The 27,535-nt window shown below is 38.6% G+C and overlaps 1 protein-coding gene and 2 non-coding genes across 3 annotated transcripts in view; 1 reads left to right on the forward strand and 2 right to left on the reverse strand.

Annotated features, from left to right (window-relative positions):
* Ranbp9 (RAN binding protein 9) overlaps nucleotides 1-27,535 on the reverse strand; it is a 79,996-nt gene that overhangs the window by 34,688 nt on the left and 17,773 nt on the right. The window contains exon 3 of the mRNA XM_042678515.1: nucleotides 559-611. Within this exon, the coding sequence (XP_042534449.1) occupies nucleotides 559-611 (53 nt within the window). The remainder of the gene's footprint in view (nucleotides 1-558; nucleotides 612-27,535) is intronic.
* LOC122107033 lies at nucleotides 4,677-4,785 on the forward strand. The gene has a single exon (XR_006147285.1). It is a non-coding gene; the product is annotated as a U6 spliceosomal RNA (small nuclear RNA).
* Nucleotides 25,931-26,037, reverse strand: LOC122107028. Its single transcript, XR_006147280.1, has one exon. It is a non-coding gene; the product is annotated as a U6 spliceosomal RNA (small nuclear RNA).

Below are 27,535 nucleotides of genomic sequence, written 5' to 3' on the forward strand. Positions count from 1 at the left end.
TGAAACCAGCTCAGAGAGAAAAGTAGTTGAGATTCTATCTCCAATTATTCAGCAAAGTGTTGGACTGGAGAAGTGGCTCAACTGGTAGAGCACTAGTGTGAACAAAAAAATTGAGTAAGAGCTCAAAGCCCTGAGTTCAAACCCCAATACCTGCAAACACACATTCCTCCCACACATACATGAAAAAAAAAAAACATTTAAAGTAGCTGATGTGAGTATATGTTTAAATTGTAGATATTTAAATGCCAAAACACAAAAAAAATGTTAAAAAAAGTACAGTATATATACCATGTTAAGTTTTGCTAAAGAGCATTATATTAAATTGGAAAATATTCTTGTTTTGTTCAGGGAATCTTTGTCCATACATTTGGTAAACTGGGAAACCAAGTTATTCAAAATGTTTTCCTACGGAAGAAAAACCCTCCATATTTCTACTTAGAATTCCTAATATAGGTGATTAAAAATGTTAAAACTTAGTACCTATATTTTGATTACCTGAAAATTTTAATCAAACAGAGCTAGTCATCAGACTACAACAGTTAACAATTGTAAGTGTACCTGGTAGTCTATTCATGTTCACACCTTGAGCAGAAAGACCAATTCCCATGTAACTGTTAAGGGGGGAAAAAAGAGAAATGCAGATTGTTATAGTCATGTACATGAAAATTACTAAACATTCTCAAACATTATCAGAACCAAGATGAAACTCCTGTGCAACTGCAAGAAATGCTATTACAATTTATTACATAGCTACTACTGGCATTATTAAGTAGTTTTTGCACAGATTCTCAGTAAACTCCTTTAGTAGTCACTCATAAATACACCCAAAGTCTTAGTAACTTATAGATATTTTACGTGTGTGTGTGTGTGTGTGTGTGTGTGTGTGTGTGTGTGTGTGTGTGTGTGTGTGTGTGTGTGTGTGTGTGTGTGTCATGGGGCTTGAACTCTGGGCCTGGGCACTGTCCCTCAGCTCTTCAGCTCAAGGCAAGAGCTCTACCACTTTAACCACAGCACCACTTCGGTTTTCTTAACTGGTGGTGACTGGCTTTGAACCACAATCCTCAGATCTCAGCCTCCTGAGTAGCTAGGATTACAGGCATGATGAGCCACTGGCACCCAACTATTTTACTATTTTTAAATCCTATAATTTTACTCTATACAAATCTACCTTCTCTACAAATAATTATTTAGGATACAACTTCTCAAAACAACTATCAGTAAACTTGTGAGGGAAATAAATGTTAAATAAGACAAAAATGTATTTCCAAAAGGACACAGTGAAAATGTAGTCCACTCAAATGGGAGATGTAAATTCATATTGAAATATACAAAATGTATACAAAAACATCTGAAATAGTTAACAAAACTATACTAAAAAATGAAGACCTTAGATTTTCTAAAAGCTGGGTAAAGAAAGTCTACCTAAACAAAGGACTCTTAATTACTGATTTATTTATTTTTGCCAGTCCTGGGGCTTGAACTCAGGACCTGGGCTTCTTTTGCTCAAGGCTAGCATTCTTACCACTTCCACTTTTTTTTCTGTTTATGTGGTACTGAGGAATCAAACCTGGGGTTTCATCTATTACTTACTAATATATAAAATTACAACAAAATAATCTCCAAAAAGATAAATGCATAAGGTAGTTAATGATTAAAGTTAATGAACACTTTCAAAAGCATATAAAGCACTAAACTTAAAATTAAATGAAAGAATCAGATCAACAGAACCAAGATCAAGAACCACATGATTATCTCCATGGATGCAGAAAAGGCTTTTGATAAACTACAACACCCATTCATATTAAAAGCTCTGGAGAAAATAGGAATAGAAGGAACATTCATTAAAACAATAAAAGCCATATATGACAGACCAATAGCCAATACTATATTAAACAGGGTAAAACTACAACCAATTCACCTAAAATCAGGAACAAGGCAAGGATGCCCACTATCTCCGTTCCTCTTCAATATAGTTCTGGAATCCTTAGCCAGAGCAATAGGCAAGAAAAGGACAATAAAAGAATTCACACAGGGAAGGAAGAAATTAAACTAGCCCTATTTGCAGATGGCATGATATTATACCTCAGCAACCCCAAAAACTCCACTCCCAAATTCCTAGAACTTAAAAACCACTTTGGCAAAGTAGCAGGATACAAAATTAACCCACAGAAATCAACTGCCTTTCTGTACACCAACAATGTACAAGCAGAAAAGGAAATCAAAAATCCCCCCCAAAAAAATAAAATCTAGGAATTAACCTAACCAAAGAAGTAAAGGACCTATTTAGTGAAAACTATAAAAACCTAAAGAAAGAAGTCAAAGAGGACACCAGGAAATGGAAAGTCCTTCCATGTTCTTGGATAGGCAGAATCAATATTGTGAAAATGGCCATACTGCCAAAAACGATATACAAATTCAATGCAATTCCCATCAAAATCCCAATGATGTTCTTTACTGAAATAGAGAAAACAATCCTAAAATTCACATAGAACAACAAAAGAGCTAGCATAGCCAAAGCAATTCTAGGCAAAAGAAACAATGCAGGAGGGAGCACGACACCACATTTCAAGCTCTACTACGGAGCCATAACAAAGACAGCTGGGTACTGGCACAGAACAGTCCAAAGACCAGTGGAACAGATTAGAAGGTCCAGAAATAAAATTACATACCTACAGTCAGCTGATATTTGACAAAGGAGCCAAAGACATACAGTGGAAGACACACAGCCTCTTCAACTATTGGTGCTGAGAAAACTGGGCGGCTGAGAAAACTAAAAGTGACCCTAGCCTATCACCATGCACTAACATCAACTCAAAATTGATTAAAGAAAGACCTTAACATCAAACCTGAAACTCTGAAATTACTGCAGGACAGAGTAGGAGAGACACTTGAACTTACAGGCACAGCAGGAACTTCCTGAACAGAGAGAGTCCCAGGGTCACAACAAATTGGGAGAGAGACAAAAAATGGGACTACCTTAAAATAAAAAGTTTCTGCACAGCTAAAGACATAACTGCCAAACTAGAAAGACAACCAATTGAGAAAAAATATTTACCAGCAACATTATCAGACAAAGGCCTAATAGCCATGATATACAGGGAACTCAAGAAACTAATCCCTCACAAATCTAACAAACCAATCATGAAATGGGCAAGGGAACTAAAGAGACACTTCTCAGAAGAAGAGATAAAAATGGCAAAGAAACACATGAAGAAATGTTCATCATCTGTAGGTGAAAAGGGAATGCAAATAAAAACAACCCTGAGATAACACCTTTACCCACATCCTAAATTCAGCCAACGACAAATGCTGGTGGGTATGCGGAGAAAGAGGAACCCTATTGTATTGCTGGTGGAAATGTACACTAATACAACCACTTTGAAAAGCCATCTGAAGGTACCTCAGAAAGCTAAATATAGACCTCCCCTACGATGGAGCCATACCACTCCTAGGCATCTACCCTGACAACAGGAACCAGAATACAAGGACACATGTACCTCCATGTTCATTGTGGCATTGTTCACAATAGCCAAGATATGGAAACAACCCAGATGCCCCACTACAGATGAATGGATCCAAAAATTGTGGTACCTATATACAATGGAACATTATACAGCCATTAGAAATGATTAATAGCATTTGCAAGGAAATGGATGGAACTAGAGCAAATCATTTTGAGCGAGGTAAGCCAAGATCAGAGAGACAAATGGCACACGGTCTCCCGATATGTGGATGTTAAATCTAAAATGCAAGGAGGTATGACAAAGTAAATGGGACGTAAGAAACAAAGGACATCTACATAATTTGTCATAATTTCTAAATGACTCCATGACCTCCTATATGGTATACATATGTGCACATCTGAGGGAAGCTAGGATAAAGGCACAGAATCAGAGGGAAACAGGAAAAAATACAACAGAGGGGCCCATCAGCTCCACTGGACACTGATGAAAATGAACTAAGCAACTCAAGGACAGCAAAGGGAAGGAGGGAATAAGAGGGAAAGACAGAACAGCTAACACTAAGCAAAAGGAAATGTACATATCACCCAACATGGAAGAAATAGTTGTATGGTCAAAGCTTATAGAATTCACAAACTTTATAGACAAAGATAATGACAATTTGCCTTGTAAAGGTTAAAATGTGTTTGTGACTTTTAAGTATCACTATCCTACAATACTGTGAAATCTGTGAAATTTATATAATGTAATCACTTAATCTCAATAAAAAATATTTTTAAAAAACTAAATGAAGGGGCTGAGAAGGTGGCTCAGTGGTAGACGCTTGCCTTGCATGCCTGAGGTCCTGGGTTCAATTCCTCAGCACCACATAAGCAAAAAGAAAAAAGCCGGAAGTGGTGCGCTGTGGCTCAAGTGGTAGAGACCTAGCCTTGAGCTGAAGAGCTGAGGGACAGCGTCCAGCCCCAGAGTTCAGGCCCCATGGCTGGACCCCCAAAAAAAAAAACTAAATGAAAGAGAAAATTGAGTATAGCTTATTAAAAGCCTCAGTGGCCATATTAGTATCAAAATTTACAATAGCACCTGAAAAAGTTGTTACTATTTCTTATAAAAACCCTAGTATATTGGGGCTGGCTCAGTGGTAGAGTGCTTGCCTTGTATGCATGAGGCTCTGGGTTCAATTCCTCAGCACCACATAAGCAGAAAAAGCTGGAAGTGGTGCTCGCTTCGGCAGCACATATACTAAAAAATTGGAATGATACAGAGAAGATTAGCATGGCTCCTGCGCAAGGATGACATGCAAATTCGTGAAGCGTTCCATATTTTTTGACATTGCCCCATTTGTTAGGAAATGGAAAGACTTGGAAAAAATTATATTAAGTGAAGTAAGCCAGGCCCAAAGAAACATAGGCCCCATGGTTTCCCTTATTTGCAATATCTAGTATATGTATAAGTCAAACAGAAAAGGTCAGATAAGGTGATATTAGGAAAATGAACTCTAAGATATATATTCAAATGTTTTTTTTTCTTTCATGCATTTGTTTCTAACACATTTATAAGATTATTTCTTTGTTGCTTTGTATGTCCCTCCCCCACAGTATAACCCCTGCTTTCACTGTATTTGATGTCGGTATAATTTGTGGAGGGGAAGGGGAAAAACAAGTCGTTTAAATAAGAATACAGGTGGACCCGCTGCAACAATGAGAAGTACAAGTTGTCATGTAGAAAACGGAACTTTACAACTTTGGTGTGTGTGGGGGGGAGGATTGGGTGGGAAGGGATGGGAAGGGGAAACAAAGGAGGAGGCTACAATGCTTGATAAGAAATGTACTCATTATCTTACCCATGTAATTGTAACCCCTCTGTACAGTATTTTCACAATAAAAAATAAATTAAAATTTAAAAAAAAAAAAAAGTTGATGTTAGGCGAAATGAACCCCAAGGGAAAAAAAAAAAAGCTGGAAGTGGTGCTGTGGCTCAAGTGGTAGGGCTCTAGCCTTGAGCTGAAGAGCTGAGGGACAGAGCCCAGGCCCATAATTCAGGCCCCATGACCGATCCAAAGAAAAGCCCTACTATAACATGAATAAAAGGAAATTACTCAATTTGACACTTTTCCCAAACCCAACACAAGCTAGACCATCAGCAGTGAAACTCTAAAACCATGTCATTAACCTCAGGAATATGGAGGTATGTTGTTAATATTGTCTTCGAAGGTTTTTAGGTAAATTTCACATGAAAATACAATAAAGCAGTAGAAACATTAAAAGAAAAATGGTAGTTATTTCTTTGCATTAGGATTATGTACATACTAAACACAGAACCTACCAGAAGTGATTGGAACTAGGTATCCTGGCAAAACAACAGACATAAGAAAAACATTTTACTGTCTAGGAACAGCTAGGAACAGAAACAATGTATAAAAACATCAGCCATACAAACTATAGAAACTATAGGCAGGATACCTGGCTTTACCAAACTGAATGAAGAGGAACTCATGCAAAAAAAAAAAATTTTTTTTTTGAAAAAGTAAAAATGGATGTCAAGATGTTAATGTAAGAGATTAGTGTAATTGTGAAATGTTCTATACATTATCAACTATATAAAGCTTTCTATATTGAATGTACATTATACAGATCGTTCCTATGTGTACATAAAAAAAAATTTTTTTAAAGGGATTGACTGCTTTGTTAATGAAAAAAAAAAAAAAAAAAAGAAACTACAGGCAGGAATAACATTCTTAAGTGAAGCTCAAAATACAGTAAAAGCAACAAATCCAGTATATTTCTGGATAATTTGACAACCAACATAAAAACAGCAATCTTTCTAAAAGCAGAAGCTCCAAATATATGTATATATCTCTCTGTATATAATATATATATATATATATATCTAATGTGTTTCAACACAGATTCCAATCCAATTTCATAAACCAGACAAAATGGTTTTTTAAATTCACATGTAAAACTACAAAATTCTAACTAAAAGACAAAACCTCTAGAAAAAAAAAAATAAAAGGATTCCCCCTACTGGATACTAAAAGTACCAGCCTAAATTCTTGAACAATACTACCAAGAGCCCTCAGTGAGTGAGCCAAAGAATGATAAAACAACACTGAGATGTTCAATCAAGAAGTCTACTCAATTTGTATTTGCTACAAGTACAACCTAAAATGTAAGTACTTAAGGAGAAACTCTGAGCTCTGGGATTGTGAGTATTCACTTGGTAGCTCTAAATTCTCCCTTCCTGCAAGAAAACAAGGATGGCGAATGTTCTACAGAAGAGCATTCACCACTGCTTAATGCCAAAGACTGGAATAGGATTCTTCTGAAAGGAGGCTAGAGAAAAAAATGGTATCACTTATTACCTGGTTCCATTCAACACTGCTGCCTACTTAATAGGCAAGAGAGAGAAGAAAAGTTCTTGTCCAGGATCTGAACTAGTTACTGAAAGCAACAATGAATGAATCTAAAATACTGCCTGAATAAGCCTGAAGTAAGGATTGTAAACTGCAATATAGAAGTGGTCTGGAGTAAAAGTCAAGGAATTTTAAAAAAATAAATAAATTTGTAAGAAAGAAACAGAGGACCAAAACTAAGAAAAATGTAAAACTTGGCTAGGTGTGCCTATAATCCAGCTAGTAGGGAGAAGGAGATATGGAAGGCTCTCTGTTCAAAGCCAGCCAGGGTAAAAAGTTAATGATACTTCATTTTAGTAAACAACCTGGGAACAGTTGAAGCCTATAGTCCAAGCTCTATAAAAAGTTTAGATAGGAAGATACTAATGTGAAGTCAACCTGGGCAAAAAAGTGTAAGACCTTATCTGAAAAATACATTTAAAAAAAAAAAAAAAAAAACCATAGTCTGAGGCCATTGCTTAAGTACTAGAATGCCTGCTTGGCAAGTGTGAGGCCAGGGAGGGAGGGGAGAAAGGGAAGAAGGGGGCTGGGAAGGTGGCTCAGTGGTAGAGCACTTGCCTTGCATGCCTGAGGCCCTGGGTTCGATTCCTCAGCACCACACAAGCAAAAAGAAAAAAGCCGGAAGTGGCGCTGTGGCTCAAGTGGTAGAGCGCTAGCCTTGAGCTGAAGAGCTGAGGGACAGCGCCCAGGCCCAGAGTTCAGGCCCCACGACCGGACCCCCAAAAAAAAAAAAAAAAAAAAAAAAGAAAGGGAAGAAGGGAATGTTAAACAAAAATAAAATAAAATAAAAATGAAGGGCTGGGGATGTGGCTTAGTGGTAGAGTGCTTGCCTAGCATGCACAAAGCCCAGAGCTTGATTCCTCAGTACCACAAAAACAGAAAAAGTCACAAGTGGCACTGTGGCTCAAGTAATAGAAAGCTATCCTTGAGCAAAAGAAACTCAGGGACAGCACATGGGCCTTGAGTTCAAGCCCTAGGACTGGCAAAAAAATCAACAATTTTTTTTTAAAGAAGATGAAAAATGGGTTTTCTAGTTTTCTAGTAGTTAACAGGAGGTAAGAGTCTCACAGACTTTCATGTCCGGGTTGGCTCTGAATCAAGATCTTCAGATCTCAGCCTACTGAATAGCTAGGATTACAGGCATAAGCCACCAGCACCCAGTCGATTTTCTTTTATATAAAAGGAAAAAGGAATCACCATCATGAAAAAGTAAAGATATCAGCAGAATACAGGTAATTGCCAAGATTTTTTGGTGGTGGTGGTGGTGGTGGTCGTGGGGCTTGACCTCTGGGCTTGGGTGCTGTCTCTCAATTCTTCAGCTCAAAGCTCGTGTTCTACCACCAGAGCCACAGTGCCACTTCCGGTTTTCTGGTTATTGGTTAAGAGTCTCACGGGCTTTCCTACCCGGGCTGGCTTGTTGAACTGAAAATCCTCAGATCTCAGCCTCTTAAGTAGCTAGGATTACAGGCCTGAGCCACCAGCACCTGGCTTGCCAAGATATTTTAACTAGTAATTTTCCAGAATTAAAAAATACATTGCTGACCTCAAAGTTTATATCATATACTGAAGAAACTTAAAATCAATTCACATGCAAGACATTTTGAAAATATCAATGATAGACATAGTCTCAACAGCAGTCTTTCCAGGTGGCTGACACCTATAATCCTTACACAGGAGGCTGAGATTAGGAGTACCATAGTTTGAGGCCAGCCCAAGAAAAATTTGTGAAATCCCTTCTCAACCAATAGTTGATCCCTCTGGTGCATGCCTGTTATCTCAGTTACAGAAGAGGCTTCAAGTACTGCAGACCAGGTATGTTCCTGGACAAATAGTGAAATCCTATCTGCTATCTTGAAAGAGCCAGACCTACAAACTTGGCTCAGTTAGAGCACTGTTGAGCAAGCCCAAGGCCCAGACTTCAAACCCTAGTAAAGAAGGGAGGGAGGCCGGGCACCAGTGGCTCACACCTGTAATCCTAGCTACTCAGGAGGCTGAGATCTGAGAATCACGGTTCAAAGCCAGCCTGGGCAGGAAAGTCTGTGAAACTTATCTCCAATAAACCACTAGAACACCAGAAGTGGCGCTGTGGCTTGCCTTGAGCTGAAGAGCACAGGGACAGCGCCCAAGCCCAGAGTTCAACCCCATGACCGACAAAAAAAAAAAAAAGAGAGAGAGAGAGAGGGAGGAGGAGAGGAAGCTTCCAAGAAGAAATGGGGAGAAGTAGAGAAAGAAAATGAGAGAAGAAACAACCACAGAGAAAAAGCAAATTACTGCCAACCAATGACAATTGGATTAAGTCAATGACAAAAGCAATGCAACAGGTTCAAAATATTACGGGTAAAGGACTTTCAACTTATCAGGGGTGGGCTCAGGGGCAATTTGGATATTGATAACATCATTCACAGGCCATGTAAAATTATCAATGTGGACAGATGGCCAAGAGGCTTGTCAACTAGAAGCATATCTAAAGTGATACTGTGGGCTTTATATGGTCTATATTCCCCACCTCTGAACAATTTTAAATTCCCAGGTAAAGCCACAAGAATGATCTTTAAAACTAAAGATTTTTAGGAATATCAAAGCTAGTAGTTTATTAACACACACTCACAAAAGAACTATTTGAGGATACACTTTGGTGGAAAGACAAGGCAAAAGAGAACAGAAAAAATTCATTGGATTAAGAAGCAATAATTAGCACAGATAAAACAGCTCACTAATATTAGATTTAAAATGGCATTCAGGATTTTAAAGTAGATTGATACATAATGTAACAGGAGACAATTATTTGACATAAGAGGAAAAAAGGAAACAAGATCAAGTTCAATTAAAAAAAAAGTCAGAGGGGCTGGGAAGGTGGCTCAGTGGTAGAGTACTTGCCTTGCATGCATGAAGCCCTGGGTTCGATTCCTCAGCACCACATAAGCAGAAAAGGCCGGAAGTGGGGCTGAGGATCAAGTGGTAGAGCACTAGTCTACAGCTGAAGAGCTGAGGGACAGTGCCCTCAGGCCCAGAGGTCAGGCCCCACGACTGACAAAAAAAAAGTCAGAGAACCACTTTGACAAGATTCAGATGATAGAAATAACCCATATAGCCATTAAAACTGTTACCAATTATTATCATGATCAAATGAAAAGGGGAAGTTTGATTATTTTAAATGAAAAGACAGGAAATCTTGACAAAGAAAAGGAAACAATAAAAAATAATTTCTAGGGCCCCAATGTTTTTGTCCCCTAACATTCCTATGTTACTATGAGGCAGGGCCTTTGGGAGGGTGGTCAGATCATAAGGGTTCTATTCTCAGAAACAGGAGGAAGATCCTTATGAAAAAGGCTTGAGAATGCACATTTACCCAGCCACCATGTGCCATCTATGAAGTAGAGATGCGTTCTCACCTGAAAAGAAATCTGATGTGTCTGGATCAAGAACTTCCTAACTTCCCAAAGTGAGTTTATGTTGCTTATAAATTACTCAGTACAAAAGGCTTTGTTATAGCAGCCTAACATACTAAACCAAGAACCAAATGCAAAATCTGGAGTGAAATAAATATTTCCTTACACTGGAAGCCTGAATTGTTTGCAGATTATTACATGCCATTATTCTTACTTTTGGTCTAAACCCTGGAATCCTGGGTGTTGTCCCTTAGTTTTTTTGCTCAAAGCTGGAACCTGAGCCACAGCTCCACTTTTTGCTGGTTAACTGGTGATAAGAGTCTCCTGGACTTTCCTGCTCAAGATGGCTTCACACTGTGATCCTCAAATCTCTCAGCCTTCTGAGTAGCTAAGATTACAGGTGTGAACCACTAGCACCCATCTTAGTAATATTAACTGCAATTCTGACCATGGGTGGCAAAAATTTTAAAGAATAATTTTTTTAAATCAAGGAAATTTCAAAAAAGCTTTTAAGTTCCCTGACCCCTATTAATTCAGTTGATGCAGAGAATTCTCAGTCCTATGTCATAATCAGCTGTGTTGAAATTGTTGTATAATCTACAGTTTTGCCTGTCCTCAATTATATAAAAATTACGCCTCCCAAAAGGCAAATGGTACCCTATAAAAGCAAAGTGGAAGTTAATGTGCCTTTTGTACATGCCTGCATGCACCAGCACCAGAGTTTGAACTCAGAAGCTCGTGCTCTTACGTGGCTTTTCACACAAGCTGCCCAAGCTTTTTTGCTAGTTAATTGGGAGATAAAAGTCTCTTGGACTTTTCTGCCTGGACTGGCTTTGAGTCATGATCCACAGATCTTTGCCTTCTGAGTAGCTAGGATTACAGGCATGAGCCACCAGCAACACAGCTTAATATGCTTAAATTTAAGGGATAGTAAAAAATGTGGAATTATCTCATAAAAGAATTTGATGGGGTTAGGGATGCAGCTCAATGGTAAAGCATCAACTTATCATGCACCAAAGTCTGATCCCCAGCACCACAAAAAGAGGGGGAGGGGGCAGGAAGAACAGAACAAAATCCATCACTCATGATGAAACACTAAGCTACAGTGAAAAGAGAAGTTATTCATCATGACCAGGAACATATACAGAAACTCCATAGCTGGCATCATACTTAGCAATAAAGAATAAATGCAGGAAGTGGTGCGCTGTGGCTCAAGCGGTAAAGCGCTCACCTTGAGCTAAAGAGTGCAGGGACAACGCCCAAGCACAGGGATCAAGCCCAAAATAAATAAATAAATAAATAAATAAATAAATAAATGCTTCCCTTTCAAGATCAGGAACAAAAGAATGTCCTCTCACAACCTGTATTCAACCAATAATGTGAAGTTCTTCTACAATGACAGAAAAGGAAACAAAAGCCATTCAGATGGGAGAGGAATATGTAAATATCCTCTATCATACATGACACAATCTCATATGCAGAAAATTTTATGCTAGGCTGGGAAGGTGGCTCAGTGGTAGAGCACTTGCCTTGCATGCCTGAGGCTCTGGGTTCGATTCCCCAGCACCACATAAGCAAAAAGAAAAAAGCCGGAAGTGGCGCTGTGGCTCAAGTGGTAGAGTGCTAGCCTTGAGCTGAAGAGCTGAGGGACAGCACCCAGGCTCAGAGTTCAGGCCCCACGACCGGACCCAAAAAAGAAAGAAAGAAAGAAAGAAAATTTTATGCTAAAAGTAATAAGCTAGAGTTCAACAAACTTGCATACTTCATGCAAAAATCTACAATTTTTGAACACTGTCAATAAATAATTTGAAAGTAAATTCAAGGAAACCACAACAGAGTAAAAAATACTTGGGAGTAAATTTATTTTATTTTTTTGTCGCTTGGGGGCTTGAACAGGGGCCTGAACACTCACTGTCCCTGAGCTCTTTTGCTGGAGGCTAGTGCTCTACTGAGCCACAATGCCACTTTCTGCTTTTTGGCAACTGGAGATGAAGAGTTTCATGGACTTTCCCGCCTGGGCTAGCTTCGAACTGCAATTCTCAGATCTCAGCCTCCTGAATAGCTAGGAATACAGACATGAGCCACCAGCATCTAGCTAGAAGTAAATTTATGTAGTAAGCCAGGTGCTAGTGTTTCATCCTACAATCCTAGCTACTCAGGAGGCTGAGATCTGAGGATTGCAGTTCAAAGCCAGCTTGGGCAGGAAAAGTCTGTGAGACTCTTATCTCCAATAAAGTACTCAGAAAAGGCCAGAAGTGGCACTGTGGCTCAAGTGGTAGAGCACTAGCCTTGAGCTCAGAGACAGTACTCAGGCCCCTAGTTCAAGTCCCATGACTTACAAAAATAATAGTAGTAGTAGTAGTAGTAGTGATGATAATAATAATAATACAAGAAGTATAAGACTTGAGCGCTAACTACAAAATATTGGTGAAAGAAATTAAAACTGAAATAAAAGTCATGACCATGGATGTGAAGGCTTCAGATGGAGACAATATTCATCAAAATACTCTAGCGATTACAAAAAACTGTTTGCTTTTTCATAGTGACAAACTGATCCTAAAATTAATATGGAAATGCATGGGATCCTGAAGAGCCAAAATAATCTTGAAAAGAAAGACCAATGTTGGAGGAGTCAGACTTTCCAATTTTATTTATTTTTGCCAGTCCTGGAGCTTGAACTCAGAGCCTGCACTGTTCCTGAGCTTCTTTTGTGCTTAGTTAAGGCTAGCACTCTACGACTTGAGCCACAGTGCCACTTCTGGCCTTTTCTGTTTATACAGTACCAAGGAATTAAACCCAGGGCTTCCTGAATGCTAGGCAAGCACTCTACCACTAAGCCACATTCTCAGCCATACTTTCCAATTTTAAAACATAATTAAATTACAGTAATCAAGAGACTCACTTCCTGGATCTCAGACATGTAGTGCAATATAATGCATTTAGATCAATAGTTTCTCATGCAGAAACTAGACCATACATCTATGTGGTTAATTGAAAATTTTTGGTGCTGGTACTAGGACTTTAATTCAGGGCCTTGCATTCTCAACAGCTGTCATTTTACAACTTGAGTCACACCTCTAGCCCACATTTTGCTAGTTAACTGGAGAGTCCCTTTGACTCCTCTAGGCTTGGGCTGGTGAAATTAGAAAGTAACCTTCTTGAAATAAGCTCAGAACTCTCTGTCTCTTCACAAATGCCTTCCCTTCCTTCAAGGAAACTACTTTATACCCTTCTCTGGTTCTAACTTTCCCAACAGAACTGGAGATGGGAGTAGGGAGGCTGCTAAAGTCTTTAGAAGATCATCCTTACCCCAATAAAAAACAGAAACAAATGGATTTCATCTTAAAACTATAAAACATTTCCCCTTCCCCTGGCTGATGGTGTGTCTCAAAGTAGAGCATCTGTCTCAGTCCAAGATTCTGAGTTCAAACCCCAGTAAGAAAAAAAAAAAAACCTTTCTTAATACCTTATTACAGTATCAACAAAGCTCCAAATAACAGATAATCACTAAAGGAGCTACAACAGACTCTATATAAGAAGTTTCAAGGGAAACTGAAAACAAGAAAGACAACAAAAGCAGGGAAACTAGAAGAAAATTAAGTCTCTGACATCTACAATTAATTCAAATACCTAGCAACATTAAACACAGCCTAACTCCCCAGAAACCTCATGTTAGCAAGCTATTTACCCAATCATCTATTTGAGTAGATTTAAAAAATTACAAGGCATGTACATGGCAAAGATTTTATTTAAGCAAACCAGGAAGTTAAAAGAGCTGGTTAATATTGTGGGGGATGTAAGAAAAAAAAAAAAGGCAAAAGCAAATTTAAAAAAGCAAAAACACTGTGGGACAACTAGAAAAGGTATACTGTGCATGATAGAAACACCAGAAAGGAAAAAATGGAAGTATTTTAAGTAAAAGCAGTCAAGAAATTTCCAAAATTATTAAAAACAAGCCATACTATGAATGCTCTCAGACCATAATGGAATTAAACCAGCTATCAATGAAAGAAAGATACTTGGAAAATTTTTAAAGATTTTGGAGATTATACAACACACTTTTATATAACACATGATCAAAATACTTTAGGCAAATACAAATAAAAATTTTATCTAAACATAGGGGCTGGGAGAAGTAGAGCTGTGGCTCAAGTGATAGAGCCTTGAGCAAATAAAGCTCAGGGACATCACCAAGGCCTTGTGTTCAAGTCCCAGGACCAGCACCAAAAATAAATAAAAATAAATAGAAACATAGGGGCTGGGAAGGTGGCTCAGTGGTAGAGCACTTGCCTTGCATGCATGAGGCCCTGGATTCGATTCCTCAGCACCACATAAGCAAAAAAGAAAAAAGCCAGAAGTGGCACTGTGGCTCAAGTGTTAGAGTGCTAGCCTTGAGCTGAAGAGCTGGGGGACAGCACCCAGGCCCAGAGTTCAGGCACCACAACTGGACAAAAAAAAAAAAAAATTTTATCTAAACATGTGATATGAATTGGAAACAATGCTTAAAAGGAAATTTACAGCACTTGATACAATATAATGGCTAAATAAATTCAGTCATTTAAACTTCCACATTAACAAACTATATTGTAAGACCAGACCCAGAAAAGGAATTTTAGATCAGAAATCCATAAAACTGCAGGAAGAAATGAAAATCAACTAAAAGCTGTTACTTTGAAAATATCAACAAAGTTGATAAATCTCTAACCACATTAGAGAAAATACACAATTATTAACACCAGGATAAAAAAATCAAAATTATCAACAATACTATCCATAGTGACTTATAAAGTAAAAAGAAATTGAAGGATTGTGCCCACAAACAACTCAATGCAGCCTGAGTTTGGGGCTCATGCCTGTAATCGTAGCTACTCAGGAGGCTGAGATCTGAGGATCATGGTTCAAAGCCAGACTAGGCAGGAAAGTCCGTGAGACTCTTATCTCTAATTAACTGCCAGAAAACCAGAATTGGAACTGTGGTTCAAAGTGGTAGAGTGCTAGCTTAAGCAAAAGAGCTTAGGGACAGCACCCAGGCCAATCAACAACAACAACAAAAATCAATACCTGCAAATTTGGTAATATAGATGAAATAGAGCAATTCCTTGGAAGCCAAATTTTACCAAAACTCCCTGAGGAGAAATACACAATCTGACTATGCCTTTGGAAGAAACTGCACCAATAATAACTTTCAAGCCAGGTACCTGTGACTCACAACTGTAATCCTAATTATTCAGGAGGCTAAAATCTGAAGGATTAAAATTTGACCTCAGCCAGGGCAGAAAATTGTCCATCTCCAAAATGACCAGCAAAAATCTGGGCTGGAAGTATGGCTCAACTGATAGAACACAGGCCTAGTAAGTATAAAGTTCTGACTTCAAATTCCAATACTACAATTAAAAATGGTAAGCATTAATAACTTTCCAAGAAGGAAAACACCACTCCCAGATGATTTCACAGATCATACCTACTAAATACTTAAGTGTATAAGCTCTTTCAGAAAATGCAGGTAGAGAAAAACAAGTCCTAAATTATCTTATGAAACCAGTATAACACTAAGATCAAAACCAGATAGACATTCCAAAAAAAGAAAACTATAAGCAAGCCAGTATCTCTCCATAAACATAAATGCAAAAGTCCTCAAAATACAAGCAAAGCAAATTCAGCAGTGTATACAAGTAACCATACATATCAAAATGATGTGGAATTACCCAGGTATTCAAAGCTAGTTAAATATTCAAAAATCAATTACCGTGATCCATCACATCAGCAGGTTAAAGAAGAAATATCAATAGTTGTAGAAAAAGCACTTGACAAAATCCAACACACATATACAATTAGCAAACTACACAGAGAAACTTCCTCAACTTGATAAGGAATATCTGCCAAAAATCTATAGATAGTATTATACTTAAATGATGAGATATGAGATGTTCCATATGCTTAAGATGTCCACTTTTTTCCAAGTTAATTTACAGATTCAACGTAATTTCGGTCAAAGTGGAGCTGTGGCTCAAAAAGGAAGAGTGCTAGCTTGAACAAAAGAGCTAAGGGACAGCACCCAAATCAAGTCCCACAACCAATAAAAAAAAAATCCAGTCAAACACCCAATAAGTTATTTTATGGAAATCAAACAAACTGATTCTTATGTATAGAAAAGCAAAAATTCACAAATAGCAAAACAAAAAACAAAAATAAAAACCATGAAGAATACAGTAGGAATACTTCACTGAACTTTAAGACATACTACGCAAAGCTATATTGTCAAGAGGGCATGGCAAAAGACAGACAGACCAATGAACCAGAACAGGGAACCAGAAATAGACCTACAAAAAGAGAGTCAACTGATCAACAACCATTATGAGGTTTCTTATGATTTATAGAAATAAAAAAATATTCAAACTATACTAAATCTAAATGATGCCCAGGCAAAATTCATCTCTTGGGTTTAATAGTCATCTATCACATTCCTTGCCTGGGAAACAGGACAAGAGAATGTAATGGGGGCAAATATACACATGGCTACACATGTAATGCTCCTCAGGAGACTGAGATCTGAGGATCACAGTTTGAAGCCATCTTGGACAGGAAACTCCATGAGATTTTTGCTAAAGATTAGCACCCTACCACTTTGAGCCACAGCTCCACAATCCATGAAACTCTTTATCCAACTAAACACCAAAAAAGCCAGAAGTAGAGCTGTGGCTCCAGTGATAGAATGCTAGCCTTGAGCACAAAAGCTCAAGGACATCACCCAGGACCTGAGTTCAAGCCCCAGGACTGGCAAAAAAAAAAAAAAAACCTATTTTTAAAAGCTTTCTGGCAAGCTGAGTGCTGGAGGCTCATGTCTGTAATCCTAGCTACTCAGGAGATTGAGATCTGATGATCACGGCTCAAAGCCAGCCCAGGCAGGAAAGTCTGTGAGACATTTAACTCCAATAAATTACTCAGAAAAAGCCAGAAGTGGCACTGTGGCTCAAATGGTAGAGTGTAGCCTCGATCAAGCTAGGGGACACAGCCCAGGCAGAGTTCAAGCCCAAGGACTGCCCCCCCACCAAAAAAAAAGCTTGGTAGCAATGAAAAGCCTAGGTCCTGATGGATTCACAGCTAAATTCTGTAAGACTTTTAAAATTGAACTAAGACTAGTACTCCTCAAACTTTTCCAGGAAAAGAAACAGAAGGATCAATTCCAAATTCATGTTATGAACCCATCATCACACTCATCCCAAAACCAATGAAAAAAGATAAATATAGACCAGAATCTCTGATGAATGCAGATGCAAAGCTCCCTCTTCAATAAAATACTAGCCAAAATAATTCAGCATATAGTTAAAAAATTATTCATTATGATCATTTTATGATCTAGGTTTTATCCCAGATGCAAGGCTGGTTTAACATACATAAATCAATAATCATAATACATCACATCAACAGAAGTGAAGACAAGAACCACATGATCATCTCTATAGATGCAAAAAAAGTCTTGGACAAAAATCTAACACCCAGGGGCTGGGAAGGTAGCTCAGTGGTAGAGCGCTTGCCTTGCATGCCTGAGGCCCTGGGTTCGATTCCTCAGCACCACATAAGCAAAAAGAAAAAAGCCGGAAGTGGCGCTGTGGCTCAAGTGGTAGAGCACTAGCCTTGAGCTGAAGAGCTGAGGGACAGCGCCCAGGCCCAGAGTTCAGGCCCCACGACCGGACCCAAAAAAAAAAATCTAACACCCATTCATGTTATTTAAAAAAAAAGCCAGGCGCTGATTGCTCAAGCCTGTAATCCTAGCTACTCAGAAGGCTGAGATCTGAGGATCGCAGTTCAAAGCCAGCCCGGGCCAGTCCATGAGACTCTTATCTCCAATTAACCACCAGAAAACGGAAAGTGGTGCTGTGGCACAAGTGGTAGAGCACTAGCCTTGAGCTGAAGAGCTGAGGGACAGCGCCCAGGCCCAGAGTTCAAGACCCATGACTGACCCAAAAAAACAAAAAAACAAAACTCTGGAGAAGTTAGGAATAGAAGGAACATATCTTCTTTATATGACAACCAACATCCTACTGAACAGTGAAAAACTAAAACCATTTCCTCTAAAATCAGGAACAAAGTAAGGATGTCCACTCCCTATACTCCTCTTCAGTATAGTTCTGGAATTCCTAGCCAGAGGAATAAGGCAAGAATAAAGACATAAAAGGAATTCACATAGGGAAAGGAGTCAAACAATCCCTATGTGCAGCTGACATGATCTTTTTTCCTAGATAATTCAAGATTTATTATTTCATTATTTTACTGAAAACTAACTTACTTAAATATAAAATTCTTGACCTTTCCTCTTTTACATTTGAAGCTATTAGTCTTACTGAAATCTTTTATTCTCCCAAAGCAAGATGACATGATCTTATATCTAAAAGATCCAAAAGAACCATCCCCAAACTCTTAGAGCTTATCTATAACTTTGGCAAGTAACAGGATATAAAATTAACCCACAAAAATCAGTAGACTTTTTTTTTTTTTTGGGGGGGGGGTCTGGTCGTGGGGCCTGAACTCTGGGCCTGGGTGCTGTCCCTCAGCTCTTCAGCTCAAGGCTAGCGCTCTACCACTTGAGCCACAGTGCCACTTCCGGCTTTTTTTTTTTTTGCTTATGTGGTGCTGAGGAATCGAACCCAGGGCCTCATGTATGCAAGGCAAGCGCTTTACCACTGAGCCACCTTCCCAGCCCTCAGTTGACTTTTTATATACCAAAACAAGCCCATTTGCAACAACCTCAAAAAAAAAAAAAAAAAGAGCTGGGAAGGTGGCTTAGTGGTAGAGTGCTTGCCTTGCATTCATGGGGCCCTACATTCAATTCCTCAGCACCACATAAGCAGAAAAAGCCAGAAGTGGTATTGTGGCTCAAGTGGTAGAGCTCTAGCCTTGAGCTGAAAAGCTGAGGGTCACCCTCTCTGGAACCTGAGTACCATTAACTTCCTCCTCCATTTTCCTACAGCCACACAAACTTTTTCCATTATCATACCCAATACTTAAATTCTTTGGGCAGACATTATTAAAATACTAAAAGAAAATTAAGTATACGCATGCTCAAAATGCAAAGCTTAACACTAATCACCAGAGGGCTGTCAGAGCCAATAGAGGTGAGGTCTACAAAAAAAAAAAAAACCAAGGTTCAGGTGGCTCACATCTGTAATCTTAGCAGAAGGCTAAGATCTGAGGATCAAGGCTCAAAACCTCAGCCTAGGCAGGAATGTATGTGAGATTCTTGGATTTGTCAGCAAAAAGCCATAAATGGAGCTGTAGGCCCTGAGTTCAAGCCCAAGGAACCAGCACCAAAAGAGAGACAGAGACAGAGAGAAAATAGACCCCCTTTTACGAGTATTTCCATTCAGACCTATTTTCTTTTCTCATTTATGATTTAAATAAAAAAGCTCTTGCCGACTCTTAATTTTATGTTGACAGTAAAACAGCTGCTTCCCTGTCTATTATACTTTCTCTTTTCTATTCATGTCTCCTAAAGCATAAAGAACAGCAAACAGAAACTTGTTCTGGGCTCTGGGAAATCCATAACTACATTCATCAACCCTTCAGTACATCTTTCTCCTCTTGCCTACTAGTGAATAACAAGGTAGACGTCTCATATATATATATATATATATATATATATATATATATATATGAATATGAGACTTGACAAATAGGATTATATCAAAATAAAAAGTTTCTGCACAGCAAGGACTATAGTTACTAAACCAGAAAGACAGCTAACAGACTGGGAGAAGGTCTTTACCAGCAATACATCTAACAAAGGCCTACTATACAAAATATACAAGGAGCTCCTATATGTTTATATTTACATAAAAAGGTATGTAAATATGCAACACCTTTTAAGGTCCTTTTTTTTTTTTTTGGGTCCAGTCATGGGGCCTGAATTCTGGGCCTGGGCACTGTCCCTCAGCTCTTCAGCTCAAGGCTAGTGCTCTATCACTTGAGCCACAGCGCCACTTCTGGCTTTTTTCTTTTTGCTTGTGTGGTGCTGAGGAATAGAACCCAGGGCCTCATGCATGCAAGGCAAGTGCTCTACCACTGAGCCACCTTCCCAGCCCTACCTTTTAAGGTCCTTTTAACACCTTTTATGCTGGGTTTATTAAGTTTTAAACTAGGTTTATTAAGTTATACCTAAGCTAAGGTTTAGGTATAATCTGTCCTGCAAGGGTTCAAATGTTCAAAGTCTAGTTCCCCCAGTGTAATGATGCTTAGAGATGATAGAACTTGAAGAGGTGGGCCCACTGTGAGTTGGTTGGGCCACTGGGGGTGCTACCTTAGAAAGAGATTCGTGGGGCTAGGGGTTTAGCCCAGCAGAAGGGCGCCCGCCTGGCGCGCCCAAGGCCGTGGGTTCGGCTCTCAGCCCTAGTTTTAAAAAAAAAAAAAAGAAAGAGATTCGTTTTAGTGACCTTATTTAGCTGTCATAAGAAAGCTGTCATAAAAGAGTAAATGTAGCTTCACTGTTACCTGGCTTCCTGTCTCACCATGTGATTTCTCCTACCTTGCTATTCACTGATAGAGCCAAGGAGACCTTAATGATACCACCTGAAGTGGTATCATAAAATAGTATCTCTGTTCTTTATAGGCTTTCCATTATAGCAATGGAAAATAGACTTAACACTGCTTTCTAGTATGCATTCATTCTGCATTTTAAGGAATAATTAAGACACACTCTAAGAACAGCCAAATGCTGGTGGCTCAACTCTAAGATCTAAGGATTGCAGGTAGAAGCCTGCATAGGCAAGAAAGTCTATGAGACTCTTATCTCCAACTAACCACCAAAAAGCCAGAAGTGGAGCTGTGGCTGAAATAATAGAGCATCATCCTTGAGAAACAAAGCTAAGTGACAGCACATACACTTGTTATATATAAAAATAAATACTGCAACAAGATATAAATGTGATTTAAGATTTCAAGTGTGGGATGGGAAGGAGAAACGAGGAGGCAAAAATGCTTGATAAGAAATGTACTAATTATCTTGCCCATGTAACTCCTCTGTATGGTATTATCACAATAAAAAAAAAAAAAAAAGATTTCAAGTGTGCTGAAGATAACCACCTCACAGATCCAGCCTAAGCTGGCTTCAAACCACAATCCTCAGATGTCAGCCTCCTGAGTAGCTATGATTATAGATCATTTGGACACATTTCTTGCACAAAAAGTATATGCTAGCCTAGCCAGGAGCTGGTGCCTCACACTTGTAATCCTAGCTACTTAGGAGGCTGAGATCTGAGGATTGTGGTTCAAAGCCAGCTCAGGCAGGAAAGTCTGTGGGACTCTTATCTCTAATTAACCACCAGAAAACCAGAAGTGGTACTATGGCTCAAAGTGGTAGAGCACTAGCCTTGAGCTAAAGAGCTCAGGGACAGCACTCAGGCCCCCAAGTTCAAGCCCCACAACCAACAATAACAACAACAACAACAACAAAAATGTGTGTGTGCTGAGGAGGACCTCAGCAGCAGCAGCAAAGCACATGAGTATGCCAGGCACCAGGCATCACAAGAAGCCACAAGTCTGCTATGAGCCAGGCACCCTAAGAAATATGCTAAATGAATAATTTAGTCCCCTGAGGTTGCAACTTTTTTTTTAATAAATGAGATAAGAGTCTCTTGAAAAATACAAAGTGACAGAACTAATGAGAAGCAGGGGCAAGATTAAAATCTCCACTAGAATACTCAACAGAAAGAACTTACCAGCTTTTTAGAACTTACACTATCTCAGGAAGGATACCCAAGAAACAAGTCTAAAGAAGGTAAAGGTGATTGTCTTCTGTAACTATACACAAGTTTTCTATAAAATCTTCTTAATCATCAACTGAGTTGGTCTCTTCTTCCTCCATACTTCCCTAGTATATTCATATGTCTATTACTAGACTTACATGTCCAGTTCTCGTCTCACCAGTATAGTTCTGGCGTAACTCTGTTTCAGCCATGTTTACAGCCTCAACCCTGTCCTTCTCAACACGGTACCTGGCACATAATAGGTAATCAACAAATTAAGCCATTCCTGATTTTTTTCTTTAATTCGATCACTGTCCATCCCTCAGCAACAGTTCAATAATGTAACTTCTACTTCTCTTTGTAGCCATCTTGCACACATTCATCACATACTGCATTCTTTCCCTAATCCTTATTTCATATTGTCTAATACACCCTATTAACTTTCCTCCTCAAAAGAGGGCTTTATCTACATATTGAGTACTCTACTTTAGAACATTAAGGTATTCCGATATCTATTTCCGTTCTGCAAATTCACTAAAATCTTCCCAAATAACAATGAGCTATACTTCTGCCAAAGACTATACCGTTTCAATTCTTCTTATGAGATTATGCAAACTATGTACAGAGTCTGGAACATTCTTCTGCAGCAAAGCCTTCCAAATTCATTTTATAAAATACGGTATATACCACTACTTCTATACTCCCCACAGGTCTTCAATATAGTTTAAATTTTATTTAGTATATAATATCACAATCTAAAGTTAGCCACATAATATGTGTTCTCTGCCCTGCCCTACTGCATTTTCCAAATTGTTTGATACCATTCAGTATGCTTTCAGACATGCATAGAATCATCTTTCTTATACTCATCTGTTGACCATGTAATGTGTTCAGCAAGTATTTAACATATTGCTTTTTGTTCCCACTTTCCATCTGGGTTCCCATGAGCTGCCTATAGTCAACTGAAACTAGAACAGTTTTTCCATTTTTGATCTTTTTAAAGCTAGAAGGCTTTAAAGGAAGCTTGAGCTTTATTTCTTACTCCCCCTAAAAAAATAGCTTAGGCAGTTAACAGAGAAGGAACACTCTGAAAACAATATTCCTGAGTTTATCACCACAGAAGAACTGAGGATTAATTACTTTGCCAGCTTTTCCTGAATCACTGTCAAAGAATGACATCAATGTTTTCTTTGAAAAGCTGAAAATATCACTTATAATAAATTATAATTCTAAACTTTTTCAAGTAAGTTTTATCTTTAACATTTAGAATTAACTGGATCTCCATTGCCTAAAAATAATATATATAATATTAAACTTGAATGAAATTCTTGAGCTGAGAAAGTTCATTTCATAAAATATGAACGTTTTTAAAAATCTATTGATCACTAATAAGAACACAAAGAAATACCCCCTTTTAACTATGTCCATAAAAAAAATCATGTTCTCACGCCTGTAATCCTAGCTACTCAGGGGGCTGAGATCTGAGGATCACGGTTCAAAGCCAGCCCGGGCAGGAAAGACCGTGAGACTCCTATCTCCAATAAACCACCAGAAAACCGGAAGTGGCGCTGTAGCTCAAGTGGTAAGAGTGCTCGCCTTGAGCTGAAGAGCTGAGGGACAGCGCCCAGGCCCAGAGTTCAAGCCCACGACTGACAAAAAAAAAAAAAAAAATCATGTTCATCAGGCAACTTAAATTCTTAAATTTCTCTTGAAATGTCAATTTTACACACACACACACACACACACACACACTTGGTCCCAGTTCTGGGGCTTGAACTCAGCATTCACTCTAACTTTTTTGCCTCAGGCTGGATCTCTACCACTTGAACACATCTGTTTCCAGCTTTTTGCTGATTAATTTGAGATAGCTAGCTTCAAACTGAGAGGCCTCCTGAGTAGCTAAGATTATAGGCATGAGCCACAAACACCTAGCCCAGAATTTTATTTTCAAATTAATCACAAATTTTGGCAGGCTATTTTAACCTAGTAAGTTAAAAGTTATTTACTAAAAACACACAAAAATGATGCCCAGTGTAAATGAAAAGCCAATTCGGAAAATTAAACATCATTTTCCTTCTCACTTGGATAAAACAAACTTCCTCAAGCCTTATTTTCTAGGAAATATAAATACAAGTAACAATGATCATAGTCATAGTCCTAATTTTCCACAACAGACGTAGAAGTAATGTATATGATAGGTGAAATAAGTGTTTTCAAGTGCATAAAATATTAACCATCTGTCCCTTCTGTTTTCTGTGTAAAGAAGCAATTTATATGAAATTCCTACCAATTTGTGAGAAAACTTGTCAGTAACAGCTGATTTTCCTAAAACACTAGGATCTTATATTCAAATATTTACTCATCTGTCCTAATCTTGTATAAATACAGTTTAAAAGATCGTTCACCTTAAGGCTCCAGGGCCAGCAGCTCACACCTGTAATCCTAGCTACTCAGGAGATTAAGACACTGAGGATCTTGGTTAGAAGCCAATATCAGAGTCCTGAGATTCCCTATCTCTGATTAATCCACAAAATACTGAACAGAAGGCATAGCTCAAGTGTTAGAGCACTAGTTTAAACAAGTAAGTCAAATGAGATCCTGAGTTCAAGACTCAGTACTGATATCCCTACCCTGCAAAAAAGATAATTCAATTTTAAGTAAAATAAACTCTCAGGAAAGCATGCATCATTGAAAACAAAAGATTTCCAAAACAGCTAATATTTCTGGTCCACTATTCAGAAAGATGTTAGGATTTTAGGGGGAAAAAAAACCAACATATTATTTGATTTAATGTTCAATACAGCTCCAGAAAGAAATTATTTGGTCAAAATTAGAGATAGAGCCAGGTACCACTGTCTCATACCTGTAATCCTAGCTACTCAGGAGGCTGAGATGTAGATCACAGATTGAAGCCAATCTTGGGTAGGAAAGTCTACAAAACTCTTATCTCCAATAATCTATTCAGAAAAAGCTGGAAGATGTCACTATGGCTCAAGTGGTAGAGCACTGCCTTGAGCAAAAAGCTCCTCAGGGACAGAGCACAGGCCCAGGATGGAAAAAAGAAAAGAAATAGAGATAGGAAGTTGCCTTTCTTCTATAAATGAATTGTTCTTTCCCATTAAAATGCACAGAACTGGACTTACAACTCTGTTCAACAATTTTACAGAGATATAAAGAATATACAGAATATACAAGAATATACAGAAGGGGCTGGGAAGGTGGCTCAGTGGTAGAGCACTTGCCTTGCATGCATGAGGCTCTGGGTTCGATTCCTCAGCACCACATAAGCAAAAAGAAAAAAGAAGCTGGAAGTAGCGCTGTGGCTCAAGTGGTAGAGTGCTAGCCTTGAGCTGAAGAGCTGAGGGACAGCACCCAGGCCCAGAGTTCAGGCCCCACAACCGGACCAAAAACAAAAACAAAAAAAAAGACAGGAATACTGCCTACCATTTCAAATCTGTTCTGATCTTTGTTATATGTCATATACTAGTAAAGAGACACTTAAATAGCATATAAAATAAGTCTGCCAAAGGTTAGGGGCATGGCATAGAAAAGATACAATATTATTTTAGAGAAAGAGAAAAACAAATCTAGGCCTGAAAAATTGAAAATATGGCTCAAGCTGTAGAATGTACCTTAGTTCAAGCCCCAGTAAAGGAGAGGGGAGTGTGGGAGACTGATGAACTCGGTTCACTCATCCATACAATCAGTAATACAAAGGAGTGTTCTACCAATAGATGCAACAGCAGAGATGAATCTCAAATGTATTATGCTAAGATTGCTAAAATGCCAGGCTTAAAAAACTGTATAAGCCAGGTGGCTGGTGGCTCACATAATCCTGAAATCCTAGCTACTCAGGAGGCTGAGATCTAAGGATCACAGTTAGAGGCCAGCCTGGGCAGGAAAAGTCTGTGAGGCTCTTTTCTTTTTTCCTTTTTTATTGAACACTTCACAAATTTGTGTATGATCTTTATGCAGGGACCATGCTAATCTTCTGTGTATAGTGCCAATTTTAGTATATGTGCTGGTAAAGGGAGCAGGAAGACTCTTATCTCAACTACACAACCAAAACAATCTGTGGAAGTAGAGCTGTGGCTCGAATGGTAGAGTGCTAGACTTGAGCAAAAGGAAGCTCGGGGACAGCATCCAAGCCCTGAGTTCACATCCCAGGACTGGCAGAGAAAAAAGCTGCATACTATGACTCCATAGTGCTTTATATGCTAACACATAAATCTGCGGTTATCAGGGGCTGAAGAAAGGAAAAGGCTTTTCTGGGAGTAGAGTAGGGAATTTAATATAGTGGTGGTAGAAACTCACAGAACTGCACACTAATAGAGATGAATTTCACAATATGTAAAATATACCTAATTTCAAATAAAAGGAAAAGTAGAAGGATGAAAGATTCCAGCTACAAGAGTGAAAAAAATTACAGAACAGGTAGTTACAAAGCACCTTGCTAAGAAGTTTCAGATTTTAGCTTTAAGCATCAAATGTTCCAAATGATCTCAAGAAAGACACAGAGACAACTCAGTTCTCTATTAGAGAAACAGTAACAGAAATAAACATGGAACAACAGGAAGACCAGCTACACAATAACCTTACACAGAAAATAAAATTATCAAACCTAATCAAGGAAAAGAGACATTAGGGATGGACAGAAAAAAGGTGAAGGTTTTACCAACAGTGAAATCATTAACCAGTGGGTTTTGAGAAAAAAGATTTCAAGCCAAATGCCTGTGAAACATCCAAATACAAACATAGATAGCTATATCTGTCTGGAGCTCAAGGGAATAACTTAGGATACAGGATTAGATTTGAGACTCCTGGGAGCATTTGCAACCATAAAAAAAATAAGGTCAAGATCATGAAAAGATAGGACAAGTAGAGTAAAAGTAAAGAGAAGCATGAGCATCATCATAAGCAACACCAGCATTATGGAGTTAAAATACTGCCAACTGCCATAATCCTAGCTACTCAGGAGGCTGAGATATGAGAATCATGGAATGAGCCGGATTGGGCAAGAAAGTCCATGATACTATCTCCAATTAACCACCAAAAAGCCCCAAGTGGAGCTGTGACTCAAGTGGCAGAGCACCACCTTGAGCAAAAATGCTCAAGGACTGTACCTAGGCCTGAGTTCAAGGACCATCAAGTCCCAGGACTGGCACAGCCAATAAAAAAATAAATAAGCTTCCTGAGTATGCAGCTAACACAGTTAGAAACCAAGTGACTTATTTCACCTAGTTTCACAACCATTGTATCATCACTGGTATCTCTGATTTTATCTTTGGTTTGCTAGGAAAACAGGAAGTAAAATGAAAAGCTGTTACTGTAATCCAAGAATTCACTTTCTACTTTTCATATTGCTGACAATGATATGTTTAGCAAATAAAGAATTATCTATTGGAGCTGGGCGCTAGTGGCTCACCTGTAATCCCAACTACTCAGGAGGCTAAGATCTGAGGATCAAGGTTCAAAGCCAGCCAAGGGCAGGAAAGTCCATGAGACTCTTATCTCCAACAAACAACCAGAAAACTG

The sequence above is a fragment of the Dipodomys spectabilis genome, unplaced genomic scaffold, assembly GCF_019054845.1.
Source record: "Dipodomys spectabilis isolate Male_0828 unplaced genomic scaffold, ASM1905484v1 ptg000045l, whole genome shotgun sequence".
Lineage (NCBI taxonomy): Eukaryota > Metazoa > Chordata > Mammalia > Rodentia > Heteromyidae > Dipodomys > Dipodomys spectabilis.